Genomic DNA, 22,429 nt, shown 5'->3' with positions numbered 1-22,429 from the left:
TATATATTTTAAGATTCTATTTATTTATTTCAGACAGAGAGAGTGTGCACGAGCAGGGGGAGGAGCAGAGGGACAGGAAGAAGCAGACTCCCCGCTGAGTGGTTAGGGGCACCTGGGTGGCTCAGTCGGTGAAGCATCTGCCTTTGGCTCAGGTCATGATCCTGGGGTCCGGGGATCAAGCCCCACATTAGGTTCCCTGCTAAATAGGAGCCTGCTTCTCCCTTTCCTCCGCGCTCGTGCTCTCTCTCGCTATGTCTCTTTCTCTCAGATAAATAAAATATTTAAAAATAAAAATAAAAATGGGAGTGATTTTTTTTAAAGATTTTTATTTATTTATTTGTCAGAGAGAGAGAGAGAGAGCACAAGCAGGGGGAGCAGCAGAGGGAGAGGGAGAAGCAGGCTCCTCACTGAGCAAGGAGCCCAATGTGGGACTCGATCCCAGGACCCTGGGATCATGACCCGAGCCGAAGGCAGACACTTAACAACTGAGCCACCCAGGCGTCCAAATGGGAGTGATTATAATACTTAATCTTGGAGGGTCACAGTGAGATGATTCATGTAAAATGTATAGGACAAGGTATTCCACATAGTAACTCTTCAATAAATGTTAGATGCTACTACTATTGTGGGCACTTTTAAAAAATTAAGACTGAATTATTGATTGAGCTTTTTCTTATTATTTTTACTTATTTGACAGAGAGAGAGAGAGCACAAGCACAAGCAGGGAGAGGGGCACAGGGAAAGGGAGAAGCAGGCTCCCCGCTAAGCAGGGAGCCTGATGCGGGGATCGATCCCAGAACTCTGGGATCATGACCTGAGCCAAAGGCTGATGCTTAACCAGCTGAGCCACCCAGGTGCCCCTGATTAAGCTTTTTCTTTAATATGAGTTTTTGGAAGTATTTAGGTTAGATTGTGATATCTCAGACACTGGTTAAAAAAATTAATAGAGAAATGCTAAGATGGCAGAAACTTTGGATTTGAGCATTTGTATTTGTATATTCACATAATACCCACACTCCTCACTGCATTTGAGTGAGGAGAGTTAAGGGAAGAACATTTCTAGATCTTTCTGGCTTGCAAACTTGGGGCTAGCCAGAATAACCATAGTGTACCTGTCATGTTCCTCAAGAATGAAGAGTTCTCTCTCCCCAGCAGTCCCTGTGAAAGAGTCCCTGAGACTTTTTTTTTTCTGGCACTCATCTTTGAACTGGGAGTTCTGAAAATTGGGGGGTGTCAGGAGAGTGGCGTCCCTGGGAGGGGGTGTGTAGGTGGTTGCAGTGAGCTACTGGGTGGAGTCACCTTACTCGGTCCTGAGATACACTATGAACAGAACCGCTCATTTCACTCCCAGCAAGCACTGCTCAGTTATGCCACCCGGGGGTTCATTCATTCTACAGGCATTTGCTAGATCATTATTTTATGCCAGATGCCAGAGACAGGGTGGCAGTTGAAGGTACAGGGATGGGAGGGAGTTGTCATGTTTGAACGTGAATGAATGAGGCTTAGTATTCCAGGAGCAGAATACTATGTATGACTTGTGGAGTCCCTAGTAAGGAGTTACTGCTTTAGAGACAATGTGAGACTCTGGGGCAACCTCTCAGAGCGCATCCTGAACCTTTCTTTCCCTCACTGAGCTTGCTGGGTCTCCCCATAATTGCTTTGTCTTTATTCCTGGACTGTACTACTCTTGATCCTGACTTGAGGATTTTGCACCTGCTCTTCCTATGCCTGGAAAACTCTTGCCCCCAGAACGACAGTGTCGGTCCTCCTGTCACCTCCTGAGAGGACCTTCTCCCAAACCCCTGTCACATTCTTGTTGATTAACCTTTGTAATTTCCTTTGAGCACATGTCACTCTCTAGAATGATCTTGTTTACTTCCTAGTGTTTATTGACTGTCTCTGCCTTCCATATCAGGTGTAAGCACCTTAAGAGCAGGAATCTTGTTTAGCTTGTTCACTGTGGTCTTTGCAATGTTGGGAAGGAGGTCTAACATATAGGTGTTCAATAAGTCATCATTGTTGAGTGGATGAAAGAATTTGTATGCAGAGAAACAAACTGGAAAACAGGAGACGTCACAAACTCCATGGAGAAACAATAAGAAACCAATTGGGGGGCGACTGGGTGGCTCAGTCGTTAAGCGTCTGCCTTCGGCTCAGGGCATGATCCCACGGTCCTGGGATCGAGCCCTGCATTGGGCTCCCTGCTTGGCAGGAAGCCTGCTTCTCCTTCTCCCACTGGCCCTGCTTGTGTTCCTATTCTCACTATCTCTCTCTCTGTCAAATAAATAAATGAAATATTTAAAAAAAAATAAGAAACCAATCGTAAATCTTTGGCTTCTTCCATCCTAGGGAGGTCAAATACCATTTGAAATAGATGATGATATTGATGGTGATAACCAACAGTGTTAAGTACTGAACTAAGTGCTTTACACACATGAACTTATTTAATCCCCACAATAACTCTATGGGGCCTGTGTGGTCATTCCCATTTTATAGATGGGAAAACTGACACAGATTTAATAACTTGCCCAAGGTCACAGCTGGTAAGTGGAGGATCTGGCTCCAAAACTCATCTGAATCACTTAGCTTTACTGTGTCAAGGTGATCATTGAAATGAAACAGAAAAGCACACCCAGCTTCAATTTCGGAGTCCAGTCCATGCTAGAGCCCAAGAAACAGTATGTGTAGTGGGAAGAACATTTGTATGGGGATCCAGAGACCCATTTCTGCTCACTCTAGAGTGACCATTTAGTGGCCTTGCCTACTCCAGAAGGCTCTGTTTTGCGAGGGGTATTTCAATCCCAAAACGAGGGACCTAGACTCTGGTTTTAAATGGTCTCTAAGGTTCTTTCCAACGTAAGGGTTCTTCAGCACCAAAGAAGGGAGAATCATGGAGAGTTACTTAACCTCCCCAGGCCTCAGCCAAGGAGCCATGAGTGTATGTGCATATATTCCCATATACACTTGTATATGCATAGAAGAGGACCTGTAAGGGTGCCCACTAGACTTGTTTGTGGTGGTTTCCCCTGAAGAGTGGGAGTAAGGAGGAAAATTTCATTTTGTATTTATACATCTATTTGAATTTTTCAACAAAAATGTGCTACTTCTGTATTATGAAGAACTATGTAAAGGCAAAATGGTAAATAATTTGTAGCTAGGTTACAAATAGTCTATATAAATAGGTATTTCTAAGGGAAGATCCTTTTTTTTTTTTTGAAAGATTGTATTTATTTGAGAGAGAGACGTGCGCGGGCGAGCACAAGCAGGGGGAGAGTCAGAGGGAGAGAGAAAGGGAGAATTGGACCCTTCACTGAGCAGGGAGCCCGATGCAGGGGCTCGATCCCAGGCCCTTGGGATAATGACCTGAGCTGAAGGCAGCCGCTTAACCAACTGAGCCACCCAGGTGTCCCTCTAAGGGAAGATCTTGACAGGACTTGGAAGTCTTGTTTTCAAGTATTTGAACCATTTTCTCATGTGTTGTTTAGCTCTAAACTCATTCCACCTGGGAGGTACCGTTGTTTAGCAAGGAGACTTTCCAGCCCAGAGCAAGACAAAGAGACGTGGTTGCCATCTTCAGGAATTTGAAGTGCTGCCAGGGAAAGAGGAATGGACTTCTTGTTGCTCAGAAGCAGAATTGCCAGTGGCGGGTAGAATCGAGAGGGGTGCAGGCCCAGCCCAGTAAGCCGTGGTAAGCAGCGGAGCTGTCTCCCTGAAATCTGGCTCTGGTAGAATCGAGAGGGGTGCAGGCCCAGCCCAGTATGCCGTGGTAAGCAGCGGAGCTGTCTTCCTGAAATCTGGCTCTGGTTGCCCCGTAAACATCCTGCTGGTTGTTTTGTGTTTATTTTGTATCTGCCACCTTCATAAGGGTTCTAATGTGATTCCCATGATTGCTGCAGGCAGATATTCTGCGTCCTCCTTACCAATTTTATACGTCATTTTGTTTTCTTGTCTAAGCGAATTTGCAGAATGTTAAGTAATAGCAATTTAAAAATATAGTCCTGTGTGTCTGTGTTGGGCCCCCACCTGTGCTTCCATTTTAATGCATCTCTTCCTAGATAGACAAAGGTCTGTCTCCTCAGAAGGGGTAGAAGGAAACTTCTGTTCAATTTTATATTTACATTTAAGATTTATATTGTACACATTGACACATTCATGCTGTTATTCCAAAAACGTATTACATGTGTGTTGGGGGGTCAGAGAAGCTTTAAGGTTTTGGGTGAAATACCTGTAGAGATTGTTATCTAATATTCTTGTGATTATTTATTATTTATTTGTTTATTTAAATATTTAAAAAAATTTTTTAAAGATTTTATTTATTTATTTGAGAGAGAGAGAGAGCACATGAGAGGGGGGAGGGTCAGAGGGAGAAGCAGACTCCCTGCTGAGCAGGGAGCCCGATGCGGGACTTGATCCTGGGACTCCAGGATCATGACCTGGCCTAAAGGCAGTCGCTTAACCAACTGAGCCACCCAGGCGCCCTCTTGTGATTATTTAAAAACTGTATTTTGAATATGTATTTCTTCTTAATAGGTTTTTACATTTTATTAAAAATCTTGACTGGTGGAAGCGATGTGTCATAATTTTCATAAGGAGGTAATTCCTTGTCTGTATGAATAACATATTTTATAGTGACATCACAATAGGTGCCTTTTGTGGAATGCCAGGCACCAACTAAACATTGTATTTTATTAATCTTTATAACAGGCCATTAGAGTATTAGAATTTTAATTTTGCAGATAAGAAAACTGAAGCTTAAAACATTTTTTTTTTTTAAGATTTTATTTATTTGAGAAAGAGAAAGAGCATGAGCAGGGGCAGAAGCAAAGGGAGAGGGAGAAGCAGACTCCCCACTGAGCAGGGAGCCCGATGTGGGGCTCCATACCAGGACCCCGGGATCATGACCTGAGCCAAAGGCAGCTGCTTTACCGACTGAGCCACCCAGGCGCCCCAAGCTTAAAACATTTTAAACTTGCCCAAGTTCACATAGTCAGCAAATGCCTAAACCTGGATTTTCCTTGGTCTAACTTTAGCGCTTCCCATGATTTTTTTTTTTTAATCATGAGGGGTGGGGGTGACCTTTTCTTAACTACCCTTATATTCAAGAGGGTGTCTTTTAGAAGAACTCCCCACTGTTTTTTTAAGATTATTTATTTGTTTATTCATGAGAGACAGAAGAGAGGCAGAGGGAGAAGCAGGCTCCCCAAGGAGCAGGGAGCCCCATGCGGGGCTCGATCCCAGGAACCTGGGATCATGACCCAAGCTGAAGGCAGATGCCCAACCATCTGAGCCACCCAGGCACTGGAAGAACTCCCCACTATTAAGCCAGAACGACTCTGGAAGTTGCCTGTACTCCGAATTGGTAAAGAGAAGGGCATTTGTGGCCTGAGTTTAGACTCCCTTAAATCTGTAGATTTCTTCTTCCTGTAGAAAACTTCTTCCTGTCTGGTGGCACGGGACTCCTGGTGCATCTGACCCGGGCAGAGCATTAGCATATTTGAATCCCCCACTTAAGGGGGGATTTTAAGGACTTTAGTGATGCTCACATTTCTCCCAAACTTCCAGCCCATCTAATATTAGTCATGCTATTTCAGACGTTTTGGTGTGCCATGGGCTTAGGTGTCCTGACACACGTCACTGTGAAAGGCTTCCCAAGGGGGGACGGGTTTGCAGCTATCCCTAGAGCCTTTCCTTTAGGACTCCACTTAGTATATTGGGTACATGTGAAGATGTCCCAGATAATCTTAGCTACCTGCTATTTTTCTCAGGGTGTGGGAAAGATTTGTTGAGTTTGGGAGTCACCCAGGACCTAGAGCCTGTGGCTGAGAAGGAACCTTCTTGTTTACCCCTTGTCCATGAGGGAAGCAGAGTCCACCAGGGCTTTGGTCCTCGTGATTATGGAGAGGTTGAAGCTGCCCTGGTGTCTTCTGTTCTATCTATATAGACTAGCTGGGTGGTAGAATGGACGTTTTGGCTGTTTATACACATGGTTTGGTGTGCAGAAATAAGACTGCTGGTTGGACTGGCCTCAGAAGACTTTGTTTCTTTCCACACAAAGAGGACTTACAAGAGAGATGAAATGTGATTGCCAGGGATTATTTGTGGGGAAGTAGCCCAAGCTACTTGATTCTTAATGCAAATAGGGCTCTAATCCTTGTTTCCTTTTTGGTATTGGATTAGAAAAATGTAGGGCAGCATTGGAACTGGCTGTTAACAATAGCCACGACAAATATATCTCCTGAGAATTTTGGAATGGGAGTACCTAGGAAGGAAAGATTGAAGTCCAAATTTTTACCTCCAGCTGAGGTCACTCTTCCAAGCTCCAGAGCTACTTCCAGCTACCGGCTCTCCATCTCCCCTCAGATGTCTCTCAGCCATCTCAATCTTTAATTAAAAAAACAAACAAAAAACCTCTTGGTATTCTCTTACAAGTCAGTTCTTCCTTTAAATCTTTTCTCTATGTATCTCCAAATGTCTTTGCATCAATTTCTTTGCTTGTGCCAAAAACCCAGGAGTTATCTGTCTCCTCCCCATCCCCCAGGCCCCCACATCCAATTCAGCAGCTAACCCTGTTGGTTTTACTTCCAAAATATGTTTCAAATCCATCCACTTCTCACCATGACCCCTGCCACCAATCATGCTGATTTTTTTTTTTTCTGATTGCAAAGGCCTCCTAGCACTACACCCTGCTTCTGTTCTCATCCCCTCCAGTCTCCCCTCTACAGCACATCAGATTACATCCCTGCCTTCAGTGGTGTTCCAGTGCCCTTCAGATAAAATCAAGGCCCTAAATGATCTGGCCTTCAATCTCGAAGCTTATAGTGATCTCCAGTTCCAAGAAGATGTCCAACTCTTTTTCCAGCCCAAGCCTTTGTGCCTACTCCTTCTCCTTTCCAGCCTTTGCATAGCTGGCATCTTCATTATGAGGTTCACTTCCTCAGAGAGGCCTTGGCTGGTCCTCCCTTTTGGGTAGCTGTCCACACCTTTTTTTTTTTTTCTCTATCATAGCCTTTGTTTATTGACCTTGGAGAACACTTATGAGAAGCTGAGATTGCACTGGATTCAACGTCTGCTCCCTTCACGAGGCTGTAAGCTCTGTGGGAGCTGTGCCATGTCTTCTGTGTTTTCATTCCTGGTGCCTAGTCCACTGACTGGTAAACAGTGGTTACTCAGCAAATGTTATCGAATGAGAGAGTGGATGAATGAATAGATATGTTACCATATCATTATTTCTAATGAGTACATTGTATTCCATTATATGAACAAAACCTAATTGACTTAAGCACTGCCCTATTATTGGATGTATTTGTTCCCAATTTTTCACCACTGAAATATGAGAAGTCATCTAAATGGCTATTGGGGAAATTGTTGACTAAACTAGGGACTATTATGTGGCATTTAAAACCAGGAAGCATTTTTTATTAACATGGGGAAAATGAGCTTATTCATGAAAAAACATAATAAAAATTATATATACAGTATGATCTTAACTATGTAGAGTTGCATGGAAAAAGCTAGCAGGAAATAAACTAAAATGTTAATTATGTACTTGAAGTTGGTAGGATTACAGGTGATTTTTCTTTGATTTTTTTTTTATGTACACAAGTAGTACATGGTATTTTCTTCTTTATACTTTTTTTCTGTTTTCTATGCTTACTGCAGTGTGGTTTTTTTATAATCAAGTAAAAAGTTCTTAAAGATTTTTTTTAAAAAGATTTTATTTATTTATTTGACAGAGAGAGCACACAAGCATGGGGTAGTGGCAGAGGGAGAGGGAGAAGCAGGCTCTGCAGGGAGCCTGACACAGGACTTGATCCCAGGACCCCGGGATCCTGACCTGAGCTGAAGGCAGACGTTTAACTGACTGAGCCACCCAGGTGCCCAAGTTCTTAAAGATATTAAGAAACTTTCATGACATGTCAGATTATTGAACATGATCGAAAGCAGAATTCAGAAATGTGCTCTAGATAATGACCTAAATGTTTGAAACACACTTGCTGGTGGCAACTGCTCACCTTTGAGTCCTTCCAGGCCTTTGTATTACCTAGATTTAGAAAGAGTGGCAAAAGTTTTATTTCCTGTGAAAACTTCATGGTAGACCTGTGTGTGGTATGGAATTTCTAGGAACTGTGGCTTAACAAAATGGTGATTTGGATTGGGAGCATCCCACAGCTGTGCTCAGGGTTAGAAAGACATCATCACAACTGCCCTTCACATCTGTTTTTGGAGCTTGAGGGGGCTCATGTGGCCTGAGGTATTGTCATAGTCTCTTACCCACTTAACTTAAGGCAGTGGTTCTCAAAAATCCGAGATCCCGTGGGGAGTCCCTGAGCAAAACTGTCTTTATAATAAGACTAAGATATTATTTGCCTTCTTCATTCTTATTCTCTCACAAAGTGCACAGTAGAGTTTTCTAGATGCTATATGATTCATAACAGATTGCAGAACCAGATAGGAAGGAGAACCCAGCTGTCTTTTATGAAGCCAAAGAGAGTTGCAGAAATGTTTTTTAAAAAAGCCAATATTCTCACTAAAAATTGTTTTATTGTAAAAAATATAATTACATTTCATTAAAATGCTATTTATGTTAACATATAATGAGTTTCTTGTATGTATGTATGTGTGTATTTGTTTATAAAGTAAGCTCTATGCCCAATGTGAAGCTAGAACTCATGACCCAGAGATCAAGAGTCAGCATGCTCTACCAAATGAGCTAGCCAGGCACCCCTCTTTTTTTTTTTTAAGATTTTATTTATTTATTTGTCAGAGAAAGAGAGAGAGAGAGAGAGAGAGCACAAGCAGGGGGAGTGGCAGGCAGAGGGAGAAGCAGGCTCCCTGCAGAGCAAGGAGCCAGATGAGGGACTCGATCCCAGGACCCTGGGATCATGACCTGAGCTGAAGGTGGACGCTTAATAGACTGAGCCACCCAGGCATACCTGGGCACCCCTCTTGTTATTTATTTATTTTTTTTAAGACTCAAGGCTCAAGACCTGAGCTGAGATCAAAAGTCAGACGCTTAACCCACTGAACGTCCAGGCACCCCTCCTCTTGTTATTATAGGTGAATTAATGATTACTTAAAAAATTTCTCAGTTTAATTTTTTAAAGATTTTTTAAAAAGATTGATTTATTTGAGAGAGAGAGACAGAGAGAGCATGAGCAGGGGGAGGGGCAGAGGGAGACAAGCAGACTGCCCATTGAGTGGAGAGCCTGACATGGGGCTCGAACCCAGGACCCTGAGATCTTGACCCGAGCCGAAATCATGAGTCAGATGCTTAACCATCTGAGCCACCCAGGTGCCCTTAAGATTTTATTTTTAAGTAAACTCTATACCCAGCGTGGGGCTTGAACTCCCAACCCCTGAGATGAAGAGTTGCACACTCCACTGACTGAGCCAGCCTGGCGCCCCTCTTAGTTTAATTTCCAGTATGGTAAATATCAATAGATATTTACCCATTTAACAAACATTCTTTGGAGTCCTCAATTTTTAAGAGTGTAAAGAAGTCCTGAGACCAAAAAGTTTGACAACCACCAAATTAAAGGAACAGGAAGAGGGGCACCTGGCTGGCTCAGTCAGTAGAGCATGCGATTCTTGATCTTAGGGTCATGAGTTCAAGCCCCACGTTGGGCCTTGAGCTTACTTAAAAAAAAATTTTTTTTCTTTTAAAAGAATAAAGGAAATAGAAAAGTTTGTGGTAATTTGATTATGGATCAGTAAGCAGATTGGTTGAATTGCATGACAGAGAAAACAAAGCCTGTGGGGGGAAATGACCTAGTCTAATACAATAAGCAGGTGTTGAAAGTCATTAATATTGCATTAAACTTTCCTCCCTCCTTCCCTTCCTCCCTTCCTCCCTTCCCTCCTTCCTTCCTTTTTTTCTCTCTCCTTTTTTAGAGATCATGCATGATGTGATAAAGAAGGTAAAGAAGAAGGGGGAGTGGAAGGTAAGTAGAGCACAATTAATGGCCTTAACAGGTGAGTTCATGTGGAAAATATAAGAATGGTGAAAATATAAGAAAATAGAGTTGGAATAAATAGGAAATCAAGACTTTTGCTGTGTCCAGAGAGTACAAAAAAAAAAAAAAAAAAGGTAATCTATTCTGCTTCATTTTATGCAGTCCTGGTGAAGAAATCTCTTGGTCATAAAGCTTCTCTTAAAGATCATCTGGTAGGACACTTTAGCAGTGGAAACTCTTTTATTCAAACAAAATATTGCCTGGAACCTCTTTTGTGAAGTGGAAGGAGGTGAAATTATTCTGCTTGCTACGAGAGAGAAGGAAGTCCCTCTGGTGACCCGAAAGCATCTCCAAGGAGCCCACATATCAGTTTGGAAAGCCCTCGTCTGGTCCAGCCCTATGTATCTGTGACTATATACGACAAAAGAAGGAAGCTTGTTTATTCATAGAACATTGAGAGCCATGCTGGAAGCAAGTCCTTAAGCCAGTCAGATTGATTGTGTCCTCACTTACCAGAGTGGGTGATTCAAGTGGGAAAGCGTGCTGTCCTCCACTCAGAAATTCACTTGGTTGTCTGGAGCCAGGAAAACACGCTGTTTTACTTGAACTTCCCCATGTGTCATTGGAGGGTTTGTACCAATCATTCTTGCCCCTAAGTTGTCCCACAGTTAAGAGCCCACATATTTTCAAGTCCACTTGGTCCAGGAACAGCAGAGCTGCGTGGTACAGAAGGGTTTTGGTCTCCGCTTCAGCCTCGTGTGCTTCTGTTTTAGCCAGCACGTCCATCCTCCTTTTATCTGTGTCCTGCTCTTTCTCCCTGGGGACTTGTCAGTTTTATTTTTTAACGGAGATTTTTCTTTTTCTATTGGTGGCCTGCCTTCTTCCCCTTGATTTAACCTGCCTTTCGGCACAAGAAGGGGGAGCAGCAGAGGGAGAGGGAGAAGCAGGCTGAGCAGGGAGCCCGATACAGGGCTCGATCCCAGGACCCTGGGCCAAACCTGAGCCGAAGGCAGTTGCTTGACCAACTGAGCCACCCAGGCACCCAGGGACTTGTGAATTTCAAACTAATCTTGAGGAAATTGCCCCATAAAATGAAAATTAATTGGTTCTTAGAGCTTTCTGGTCCCCACTGTGTCTAGCTCCTGTTACCTCGGTTTATGTCATTAAAGAGGAGGAGAAATAGCCTTGTTTTAGTTAATGGCTTCTTCTCTCCACTGTGGGCTGAATGGAGATCGGAGTGGTTAGCTGAAGAATCACGGGTCTGGAGCTTTTAGACCAGGACTGACATGTTCTTGTTCTTCCAGTCTGGACTGAGGTAGAGAATGCTCCCAGACAACACATGTGCTGGTACATCCTCATGGTGTTGGCAACAAAGTCCTCATCTTCCATGCCATATGTGTGGCACGAGTGTTCATTCTTCTTGTTAAAAAAAAAAAAAAAAACTTATGCTCTGAAAAAATAATCTCCAGTATGGTTTTCTCTGAGTGTGTGGGTGCTGTAGATGATTTTTTCTTTTTTTTTTCCTGCCTTTTTTATGAGTAGTCATTTTCTTCATCATGGAAAAACTTTGATTTTGTAAGCTTATAAAATTAAGTCAGCAAGAACAAACTCAACTCCTAGAAGGTTAGGTTTGGGTGTGGCTTGGGAGAGAAAATCTAGCGTGTATGTTAGCAAACTTCTGGCCCATAGGAAATATTTAGAACTTAATATTCTATTTTTCTGGGGCACTTTTTGAAGTCTGACACAGCAAGCTGATGAGAGAATCATAGCAAATCCCATGCAGGCCGTAAGCTGTTCTTTTTGCTTCCAGGTGCTGGTGGTCGATCAGCTGAGCATGAGGATGCTGTCTTCCTGCTGTAAGATGACAGACATCATGACCGAGGGGATAACAAGTGAGTGCAGCTCTCTCTCCACCCTTGAGTGAAATTCAGGCCTCCTCTTTGTGGCGAGCTTTCCCCCTCCCTATTCGTTATTATCTCACTTGACTTCACATTCTTCCAACAGCCGGGGTGGTAAGGCTGTAAGTTCTTGAGAGAGACCCAAGGCTTTCTTGTTTATCGCTAAATCCCTACCACCCAGTATAGTACTAGACGATCATTAAATATCTGGTAAAGGTGCCAAAAGGCAGATTAAATTAAGGGGAAGAAGGCAGGCCACCAATAGAAACAGTGCACAAAAGACCTGAACAGCCACTTAACAAAGAAGAGATCCAAATAGCCAAGAAATCCATGAAACGTTGCCCTTGGTTAAAACCAGAATGAGATCTTGCTATACATACTCATCAGATTGGAATATTTAAATTCTGTTGATGCCAAGTGACAGATAGGATGTAGAAAAATGGGAACTCCTATATGACAATGTCCATTAGTATGGTTACTTTGAAAAACACTGGCAGTGTCTGATAGAGTTGAAGGTGTGTGTGTCCTACAAGCCAGACCGTTAGACGTGTGTCCTAGACAATCTCAGGCATGTGTGCCCAGAATGTACATGCAGGGATGTTCACGGAGCATTGTTTAAATAAATCATAATATAGTCCCATAGAATACCATAGACAATGAAAATGAACGAACTCTGGCTATTCACAAGCACATGGGTAGATCTGATCTGATACACATAAGGTTGAGCAAAAGAAACAAGATACAAAAGAATATTTACAGTGTGATTTCGTTTATATAAAGTTCAAAACTAGGCAGAACTAAGCTATGTTGTTGTGAAATGCGGTGTACGTGTTAAAACCATGAAGAGAAGTGATCTCATTCAAGTCAGGACAGTGGTTCTCTCTGGAGGGAGGGGAGTGAGGGATGGCAAGTGCACTTCTATTAGTCCCGGCCAGTTCTGTTTCCTAACTGGGGAGGCACTGACGCAGGTGTTTAATTTGTAATTATTTGTATGTTTATGTGTTATTCACTCTTTGGACTGTGTGTTATAATTTCGCAACAAATAGACTTTTTAAAAAAGTTAAGTCACCTGCTCAAGGTCACTGGCCAGTGTCTCACATCTGAGACTAGGACTCAGACCTCTGGCTCCTGTCCTTGAGCTCTTATTCACATTTGTGTGTAGCTCTTGTGTTACTCAGGGGCTCCTTTCAAGAGGGATCCTGTATTTTAATCTTTGGAATAACATTCTCTTCTGAGTTATCTCAGAAGATTGAAAAGCAATACCTTCTGAGCTATTGTTTCAAACAAGGAAGTTAACTTTTGTTTTTCCTCTGAAAAAAAAAAAATGTTGGGTGGAACACACCTGTTGCAATTCACTTCCTAATTTTTTTCCCCTGGAGACTTCATATGATGTGTGGCTTGCAGACTGTTGCTGGTCTTTATCAAAATTACTACCAAACCACAACTATGGGAGGAAGAACTAGGAGGGTTGAGATTTCATTAAGCTAAATGAATTTAATTCAACGGTTTGTCCTTTATTCTAAGATTATGTCTTTCCTATTATTTGGTGTTAAAATGTTTTTAAATTGTGAAATTATGGTGATAATATATCATGGATTTTCTTATTGATTAAATTCTATGTGAAATATATACATATGAATATATATGTAATAATTTGGGGGGTATAATCACACCTTGGAATGAGTCCTTCATTTTTACTTTAAATTTTTTTCAGATTTATTTATTTATTTGACAGAGAGCGAGCACAAGCAAGGGAAGTGGGAGAGGGAGAAGAGGCTCCCCACTCAGCAGGGAGCCCGATGTGGGGCTCGATCTCAGGACCCTGGGATCATGACCTGAGCCGAAGGCAGTCGCCCAACTGACTGAGCCACCCAGGCACCCCAAGTCCTTCATTTTTAAAAACACTTTTCCAAATGCAGTATATCTGTCACCAGAAACCTAGTCCTATAAATGAGAGTACATAGTTTTTACTGTGACTCCTTGTCATTCAGTGAGCGAAGACTGGGCTTGCCCCTGTTTTGAGATTACAAAGTTATTTTCTTCATTTTTTTTTTAAGATTTATTTATTATTTATTTTAGAGAGAGAGCGAGAGAGAGAGCGAGAGCCAATCCCAAACAGACTCCCTGTTGAGTGAGGAGCCCAATGTGGCTCCACCCCTGGACCCTGAGACCACAACCTGAGTCGGTCACTTAACTGACTGAGCCACCTAGGCGTCCCTCTTCATTGAATTTTTAAAGCTATTTTTTTCCTCTCTCAAAGCAAAAAATGCACAAAAGTTAAGGGGGGATAGAGCCAAATGGAGCTAAGGAACTTCTAAGGAAGAAGCAGCAGCATCCTGGCCCCCACTCCTTTCTCCCTCAGGGTCTGCTCTTTCTTCTGTTTATCCTTTTGATATTTCCAGATAAATACTTAGCCTATTATCTTTGGATTCATTGATGGCAGGTATTATCTTTTAGCTCCCTGTGGTAGATGAAGGTTCAGCTCTTCCCCTGCTGCACACAGACTTTTCCCTACTCCCAAAGGTGCGTTCAAAAAAGGTCTTTGCTTGGCAAAATTGAAAAGTTAGCAATTCCTATGTGGAACCCCCAAAACATTTTGGGGGAAGTATTGTTTGTATATGAAATTCAGAAATCTATAACTACTGGTAAAGTAGGTGGTTGAAGGATTTTGGTATTTGAACATTATTTGGGGTGAAAAGTCTTTATAAATGTTACAAGGTATCATCCTAAAGTGATACTTGTATTTGCTTAAATCCTCTGCATGGGAAGAATGGCACCAAGTGACTGTGCTGTGCTCTCTGGACCAGAGGACGGTACAGCAGAGATAGAGTACCCTAAGCTTATCAGGCAGCTGGTAAGGTGAGGGTTATCCCAGAAGCTCTTCTTCCCAGGTGAAGTAGCTGACGTAACTGTAAAAGAAACAAGCAAACCAAATGCTTGTGGTTTAACAAAATATAATGTTTAGTCTTTGAACTATTGGGAAGGACTGAGTTATATAGAGGGCATGTTTGGAATATCTTCATGTGACATACAGAAGAAAATGATAAAAACTATCCAATTGTTGATAAACTCCACCTGGAAATTCTAAAGGAATTGGGATTATTTAGGACAGGTGAGAAAAAAACCGAAGGAAGGGGTAAAAGACTGTTGGTGACAGAAAGAGGTAGGATTTTCCATTTTTAACCATGAGATCAAGGGGTTTCCTTAAACTGAAAAGGGAAATACTTAGTGTGATAAAATTTCAGGTTTTCTAACCTCTTGAGCATTGTGAGGCAGTGGAATGTGGTAACTCCAAGGAAGGGGCAAGTGATTTCCAACCCTCGCCCCATAGATTTTCACCTGCAGCAGTCTGAAGGGGGCCTGTCTAGATTATTTCTAGATCTATGATCACTGGTTCTGTTTTCTTATTGATTGTGGGTTGCGTTGCTATTTGTTGTCTAGTTGTGGAAGACATCAACAAGCGCAGAGAGCCACTCCCCAGCCTGGAGGCTGTGTATCTCATCACTCCGTCTGAGAAGGCAAGTCCCACCCCCGGAGGAGCTTTGGCTAAGGTTGTACGTGCCGGCTTGGCGTCTGTGGGGCAGTGTCTGACATTTCTAGGTTAAGTGCGCATTTAACACACTGCTCTGATTAAGCGTGCAATCCACAAACAGGGAAGGAAGGGTTCAGTGTGGAGTGAGAGTGCATTAAGCTCTCTGAAATACCACCGCTGTCCAGAAGGCCAGGCCCGGGTCAGTCTAATTCCCCCCTCTTGCACTCCTTCTCTAGGGAGGAGATCCACTGTGTCTAATTAGTGACCCACCTTCAGGACTCTGGCATTTTATACTTTTGGGTCTATATCATCATATCCAGGTTGTGTTGAAAATTACCTGTCTTAACATTTTGGGAGGTTGGTTCAAGTCAGTATCCAGACAAGATGCACCTCCTTGCATTTGGTCGATAGTTTTCTTAGATCTCTTAATCTGTATAAATTCCCTTCAGTTTTCCATTCCCTTTCTTTTCACTTTTGAAAACTGGCTTACATCTGAAGTTGCCAGAACTTCATCAGTGTGAGTTTCCTGGAAAGTATTTGACCCGTTTCCTCTTCTGTGAATATCTTCTCAGGAACCCAAGTTATAGTGGCTCCAAAGAACAGACTCTGTCTTCCGGAATGAGCTAAGAAGGCTTTGTTCATCTAAACTCTGAAACAATCCTAATTTTAAGTCTTCAGAACTCCGTTATGGGCAAACATGAATTGTACATTAAAAAATCCCCTGCTATTTTGCACAAGCAGCTTGGATTTAACCCAGTTCGGGTATAGGTCCCATTTGCTTCTAGAACTGGATTCAGTTCCCTCTTTTTTTCCTCTACAGTCTGTCCACTCTCTCATTGGTGACTTTAAGGACCCACCAACCGCTAAGTACCGGGCTGCGCACGTCTTCTTCACGGACTGTAAGTAGAGCTGGCAGGTGCCACCCCTGTCCTTCCAGGTTAGCGTTTCTGCACAGCAAGGCTGATCAGTAGGGAAGAAATGGGTTGTTGCCATGTTTCTCCTGAGCTTTTATACTCTCTTCAGAAGATAAATTGCATAAGAGACAAAAATAAACACATACAAAGACAAACCTACTCGGTCATGCCATCCTTCCTGATGAAAAATAGCATCTCTTCTAAGGACTAGAGGGTTTAATGCTGAGAATAATTTTCCAGTGCTAGCTTTGATGTTTCACTGTATAGACTTCCAGGTATCACCATAAGCTGTTGTATTTCCATCAGTTTTTCAACTACAAAAATAGTCCAGTCTGGCGGTGATGGTAGCAGACGGAAACTGCATCATTGTCCTGGAATTCACTTTCTTATTTTGTGGAGGTTTTGCGCATGGAGCCTAGTGCAGAATCGTCTTGGTCAATTTTGTTAATAGCAAAGAGAGAGGAGTTGAGCTGGCTAACTTAAAACTTCAGCAATAGCAGTGCTCCCACCATTCTTCTCTTTAGGGAAAGCCCCACAGAGCTCACCACTGAGAAAATGGGAAAGGTTCTTGCAAAGAGTAATTGTATACTATTTGAATATGCATAAAAAAGGAGCAGAGAGGTGACATTAGTAATAATAAACCAAAAATGCATTTCTGAGAATGCAAAACCCATTTGTTTGGCCCGGGAGAGCCCCTGGCAGTCCCAGTTTCCCCATCAAGTGGGTCTCTTGTGCAGCCGAGCTCCTGCAGGTGTCCCAGAGAAATGCCTGCACCACCTTGCCAGTGGTGTCATTTTTCCTTATTGCATTTTTCATAAACTTGTCAGATGTGTGGTGTCTGTTCGTATCACAGGACTTTTCCTTATCCCTTGGGTTTTTTCCTTTCCTTGATATCAGAAAGTAGTTTTATTAGCTTATTAGCTCTCAGTATCTCAGTATCTTTTTTGCCATTTGCTTCTGTTAGATGTTGAGGGCCTTTTAGGTGGTTTTACATTCCTTTTGTACTCTAGAGATAGGGGATATTCTAGGATGGGACGAACTTTCTAGTTGCCTTCTTAAACTCCTAATAAAATAGAAAATCCCCCAGATGTGTGCAACTGTTGAAATGGATGGGAAAACTTGCCTCCTTTTGTGCTTCTTGCAGCTTGTCCAGATGCCCTGTTTAATGAGCTGGTGAAATCTCGGGCAGCCAAAGTCATCAAAACTCTGACGGAAATCAACATTGCGTTCCTTCCCTACGAGTCCCAGGTGCGGCTGAGTGGGGAGTGTGTAGAAAGTCTGCATCCTCGCTGCTCCGTAAGGAGCTCTGGCAGGTCCTGACAGGGGTGCAGTAAGCAGAGTGGGGGAGGAAGACATCGTATTCTCAATTGCTGAATGGACGTTGATGGAATGGAAACAATTGTTCCTTATGGCTCTGCCTGAGGCCCTCATCTTACTCTCTAGTTATTTCTGACTTTTTTTTTTTTTTTAAAGCCCTCACGCCTTTCTTTGTGTGCATTTCATCCTTGCTCACAGTGTTCACTTCTACTGGCTGACTCCTTGAATAACCAAAGGTAGCCAGTCCAGAAAGAGCAGGGAAGGAGAGCAGGGGAAGGGATCAGACAACACCCATCTGCTGCACAGGAGACTGGTTTTGTGCAGAGATCACCTCCCTCACGCTCTGCTGGAGGAGCAGATGGTAGCCTTCGTCAGTGGCTGTTAACACTTCAGTTGCTGGAGCGTGGCGACAAACCTCTCCCCTTGGGAAAAAAACTAGGCTTTTAAGCCAGTAAAGGTGAAGCTGATTGTGAGAGAGCGTACAAAATTTATATCTTCATTTTGTAAGATCGGTTAACATGTCTTCTCCTGGCAAATAAGAAACAAAACTAACAGAACTCTTAGGCATTTTGTAAAAGTTGACTGTGGCTTATGGCATCTTTATAGATTAGCTTCTAGACGTCAGAGAGTGACCTGTTCTTGGGTAAGGAGGGATGGAGAACATACAGTGTGAACGCTTAAAGACAGTGTCTTTCCCTTAGCACTTAACGTCAAGGCTGTTTCCAGCTTTAAAGGCAGGAATTTTTTTCTCTGTGTGAGCCTACCTGGATTTAACAAAACACAACTTTAGTATATTCAACCAGATTACATTTCATATATTTTTAAAAAGTAATAAACTTTTTTTTTTAAACCACAGGTTTTCTAGAAGATCAGGGTAGTTGACAAAAGTGAGATTCTGAGAAAATACTGATAGCTGATAGACTAGGTAATTTAAGAGGAAATTTTAAACTTCTAGAATAAGAAGAAAAATACTGACAGTGTATTACTGAAGATAGGAAATTATGGATTTTTTATGGATTTCCATAAAAAACTCCTTTATCTGCCCCAGTCACAGATGATTTCCAGCCTGTCCCTTACTTATAAAAACCGAAACTTATAATGGCCTAGAAGGTTTTATACTAACCTCCTCTCCTGTTCTTCTGGCCTCCTCATTGTTCATCAGACACTCTGAGCACATGCCTGCCTCAGGGCCTTGCCGCTAGCTATTGCCTCCATGTGGAAGTCTCCTGCTGGTGAGAAACTCCTCACCTCCTTGAAGCCCTTGCTCGTACATCACCTTCTCAAGGAGGCCTGCTGTCCTCCCTCCCGGCTGCCCTCCAGGCATTCTTTCCCTGCTCTGTCCTGTTCTCATACACTTAAACCAGTTTCTCACATATCATATAGTTTACTTTTCATTATGCTTATTGTTTATGGTTATGTTATTCTTTTGTAAGATTGTACACTCCTCGAGGACAGTCATGTTTTGGTCACTGATAGTTCCCAAGTGTTTAGCACAATGCCCGGCCTGCCACAGACACCCAGGACATATTTGTAGAATAAATGAGAATATGTTTTATAGACTCACTACCAGGGTTGGAGAAAATTCCCGAACGGTTCACCATTCTGGATGCAAACATGATATATATTATATAATTTTTTTTCTTGTTTCTTTTCCTTCTCAGGTGTATTCCTTGGACTCTGCGGACTCTTTCCAGAGCTTCTACAGTCCCCACAAGGCTCAGATGAAGAATCCTATACTGGAGCGCCTGGCAGAGCAGATTGCAACTCTGTGTGCCACCCTGAAGGAGTACCCAGCTGTGCGGTATCGGGGGTAAGGCAGCGCGCCAGTCTGCCTTCAGTGGCCTCCATGTGCTCACCGGGCGAGTAGCTTCCTTTTGTCTTGAGATTCCTCTGGCAGTTGTCTCAAGAGGGTCAAGATTTAAGTATCTTGTATTATAATCGTTCTTCCAGTGTTTTTGATAGTCTCTAAATTTTATTGTGAAATGTAATAATGCATCCAGAAAAGGGCATGAAATATATATATTCAATTACTGAATAGCTAAATGTGAACCCCTGTGTAACCACAATCCAGGCTTCCTGTGGATTTTTAGCTCTTTCTAACCTTTCAAAAGAAATACCGTCTTTGTAGAAGGTATTCTGGAGTAAGATAAAATACAAGGATAATTCTCCAAAGGACATATTCCCCGGATTTTATAAAGTCATTCACTTATTACTTATCTGCTATGTGCTTAGTGCTGGAGAGAGAGTACTTACCTTGAAGGCACAGCCCCGGCGCTTAGAAGCCCTTGATCTAGAAGTGTGGGTAACATGCATACTGACACATGTGTGCATAAGCTGTGCATACCTAAACTACAGGGCCTACAAGACCAGTGCCTTAGCACAGGACAAGGGCCTGGACATCCAGAGTCGGGAGAGGGCCCTTTGAGCCGAGGGGGTCAAGAAGGGCTTCAGACCAGAGGTGACATTTGAACAAGGTCTTAAAGGGCAGTTTCAGATCTCAGTAGACCGATGAGGAGCACAGTGTACTTTGTGTGGACAGTTGGCTCTTGCCATTGGGATGAATAGAAGTTTGGAGTTGAGAAAGCAAAGGGCAAATTTGAGGAGGATTGGCATTCTGGAAGAGTGACTGTGGAGGGCTGTGGGGCGTCTCTGGAGGGCAACTCAGTGGGCCCAATCTGAAGCCATTCCTGGAGGCCTTGGAGGCCAGGCTTGGGATTATGTTGTTCAGTGGTTATCACTGGGGACCTTTGGGGGAATTTGCATGGGGGAGTGAGAGCAGCAGTGAATCAGGGAGACCCGGGGGGTGGCTGCTGCAGGGGGAGGGAAGGGCCTGAACTGGCGGTGCCGAGGACCATTGTGGCGGCCTGTCCTTACTGACTCCTTGTCTGCTGGAATGTACAGCCATGGAAAAAGCCCCTCCCTCTATTATTGGTATTCGCTGACAAAAGCCCGGTGGAAATTAAGAAATGGGGGCCAGGCCATATCTCCTGACAGGATCGGGAGAGCTTGGAGTTCATTCGTGGAGGGAGTGGAATGGGAACGGAGCTGCTTCAGCACTGAGCCTGGCCAGGTGACAGGCGGCAGCCACTCACTCTATACAGTTGGGAGGAGCCCTGGGAAGTGCTGTCAGGCCTGGCCAAGGGGAAAGGTCCCCCGGCTCTCACTTACATCTTTCTGGCTCTACCAGCAGAAGTGTCACCTGCCAACAACACAAAACAAGACCCAAGAGGATTTGAATTGGGCGCCTGGTTGGCTCAGTTGGTTAAGCGACTGCCTTCGGCTCAGGTCATGATCCTGGAGTCCCGGGATCGAGTCCCGCATCGGGCTCCCTGCTCGGCAGGGAGTCTGCTTCTCCCTCTGACCCTCTTCCCTCTCATGCTCTCTATCTCTCATTTGCTCTCTCTCTCAAATAAATAAATAAAATCTTTAAAAAAAAAAAAGGATTTGAATTGAGGGAAGTGAGAATCGGGTGGGTTGAGGCTCAGACAACCTGATCATGGGAGGAGAGTGGATGGCCAGGACCCTCTGCTGAAGTGTGGTGGTTTTTCTGAAGCCAGTGGGAAAGACTGCCTCTATATCCGTTTGGATTTTTTTTTTTAAGATGTTATTTATTTATTTGACAGAGAGAGGCACAGTGAGAGAGGGAACACAAGCAGGGGGAGTGGGAGAGGGAGAAGCAGGCTTCCTGCTGAGCAGGGACCCCGATGCGGGGCTCGATCCCAGGACCCTGGGACCATGACCTGAGCTGAAGGCAGATGCTTAACGACTGAGCCACCCAGGTGCCCCTGGAGTTTTTTTTTTTTTAAAGGAACTAGAAAATCATTTATGTTCCAGGCACTGAGCAAAGTGTTTTATTTGTCATTTTAAATTATATGTGTATTACATGAATATATCCTCCGTGTAAAAGAAGAATACAGGTGAAGCTTATCTCCCCTGACCCTCCTTGCACTTCCTGCCTTCCACCCTGAGGACAGTCAGTGCCGTCGGGTGGGTGCATGGCCAGTTCACCCTGTGTCACTCCTCCTTTGTCAGGGAATACAAGGACAATGCTTTGCTGGCTCAGCTAATCCAGGACAAGCTCGATGCCTACAAAGCCGATGACCCAACAATGGGCGAGGTAAGTCTGGAGTTGGTCCACGTGCCTCTCTCGCCAAGTGACCACAGTGTTTGTATGGCAGTCCTGGGGACAGCTGGGTTCTGTTGCTCACAGAGTGTGCATGAGTGCCACTGTCCTACACATTGGCCTTCAGTGAGATGCTCGAGCCCTTGGGTGGGGGAGATACAGATTCTGCTCCGTGTAGCCAGGGTGCCCAACCTGTGTCTGTTTGCTCGGACTTTCCCAGTGTTAACACTGAAAGTCCTGCGTCCTGGGAACACCCTCAGTGGTAAGTACAGTATCAAAACCAGAAAATTGATACTGGTACAATCTCCAGCCCTTATCACATTTGACTAGTTTGTACGTGTACTCGCATGTGTGGATGGTTCTGTGCAATTTCATCACAAGTAAAGATTCACATAACCCCCGCTGCAATCAGGACAGAACTGTTCTATCACTATCATAATTTTAAAACTAAAAGTCCCAGGTCCTGGGAACCCCCTGGGTCCCAGGCAGACTGGATGGTGGGTCACCCTATTTATAACAAACCCAGGTGGTGCTCTCCTTCATAAGCTCACTCTGGACCTCAGCCACAGTTTTGGATCTACTTTAAAGGACCCTCATTAGGAAATAGACATACTGGATTTTTGCATGGTGTTTACTGGTGTTCCTGTCAAGCAGCAAATGAACTAGTCAGTGCTATTTTAGTAGGTTTTATC

At 43.5% G+C, this 22,429-nt stretch overlaps 1 protein-coding gene across 4 annotated transcripts in view; it reads left to right on the top strand.

The window, feature by feature from the left end:
• STXBP1 (syntaxin binding protein 1) overlaps window positions 1-22,429 on the top strand; it is a 69,914-nt gene that overhangs the window by 23,342 nt on the left and 24,143 nt on the right. For all 4 annotated transcript variants that reach the window (XM_073905717.1, XM_025888093.2, XM_025888092.2 and 1 more), the window contains exons 2-8: window positions 9,892-9,941; window positions 11,764-11,845; window positions 15,293-15,369; window positions 16,204-16,282; window positions 17,442-17,545; window positions 19,276-19,424; window positions 21,647-21,731. In XM_073905717.1, coding sequence (XP_073761818.1) covers window positions 9,892-9,941; window positions 11,764-11,845; window positions 15,293-15,369; window positions 16,204-16,282; window positions 17,442-17,545; window positions 19,276-19,424; window positions 21,647-21,731 — 626 coding nt within the window. The remainder of the gene's footprint in view (window positions 1-9,891; window positions 9,942-11,763; window positions 11,846-15,292; window positions 15,370-16,203; window positions 16,283-17,441; window positions 17,546-19,275; window positions 19,425-21,646; window positions 21,732-22,429) is intronic.

Source organism: Callorhinus ursinus, unplaced genomic scaffold (assembly GCF_003265705.2).
Source record: "Callorhinus ursinus isolate GAN/ISIS: 27379988/994484 unplaced genomic scaffold, GSC_fseal_2.0 scaffold24, whole genome shotgun sequence".
NCBI lineage: Eukaryota > Metazoa > Chordata > Mammalia > Carnivora > Otariidae > Callorhinus > Callorhinus ursinus.
This window is presented reverse-complemented; position numbering and strand designations above follow the sequence as displayed.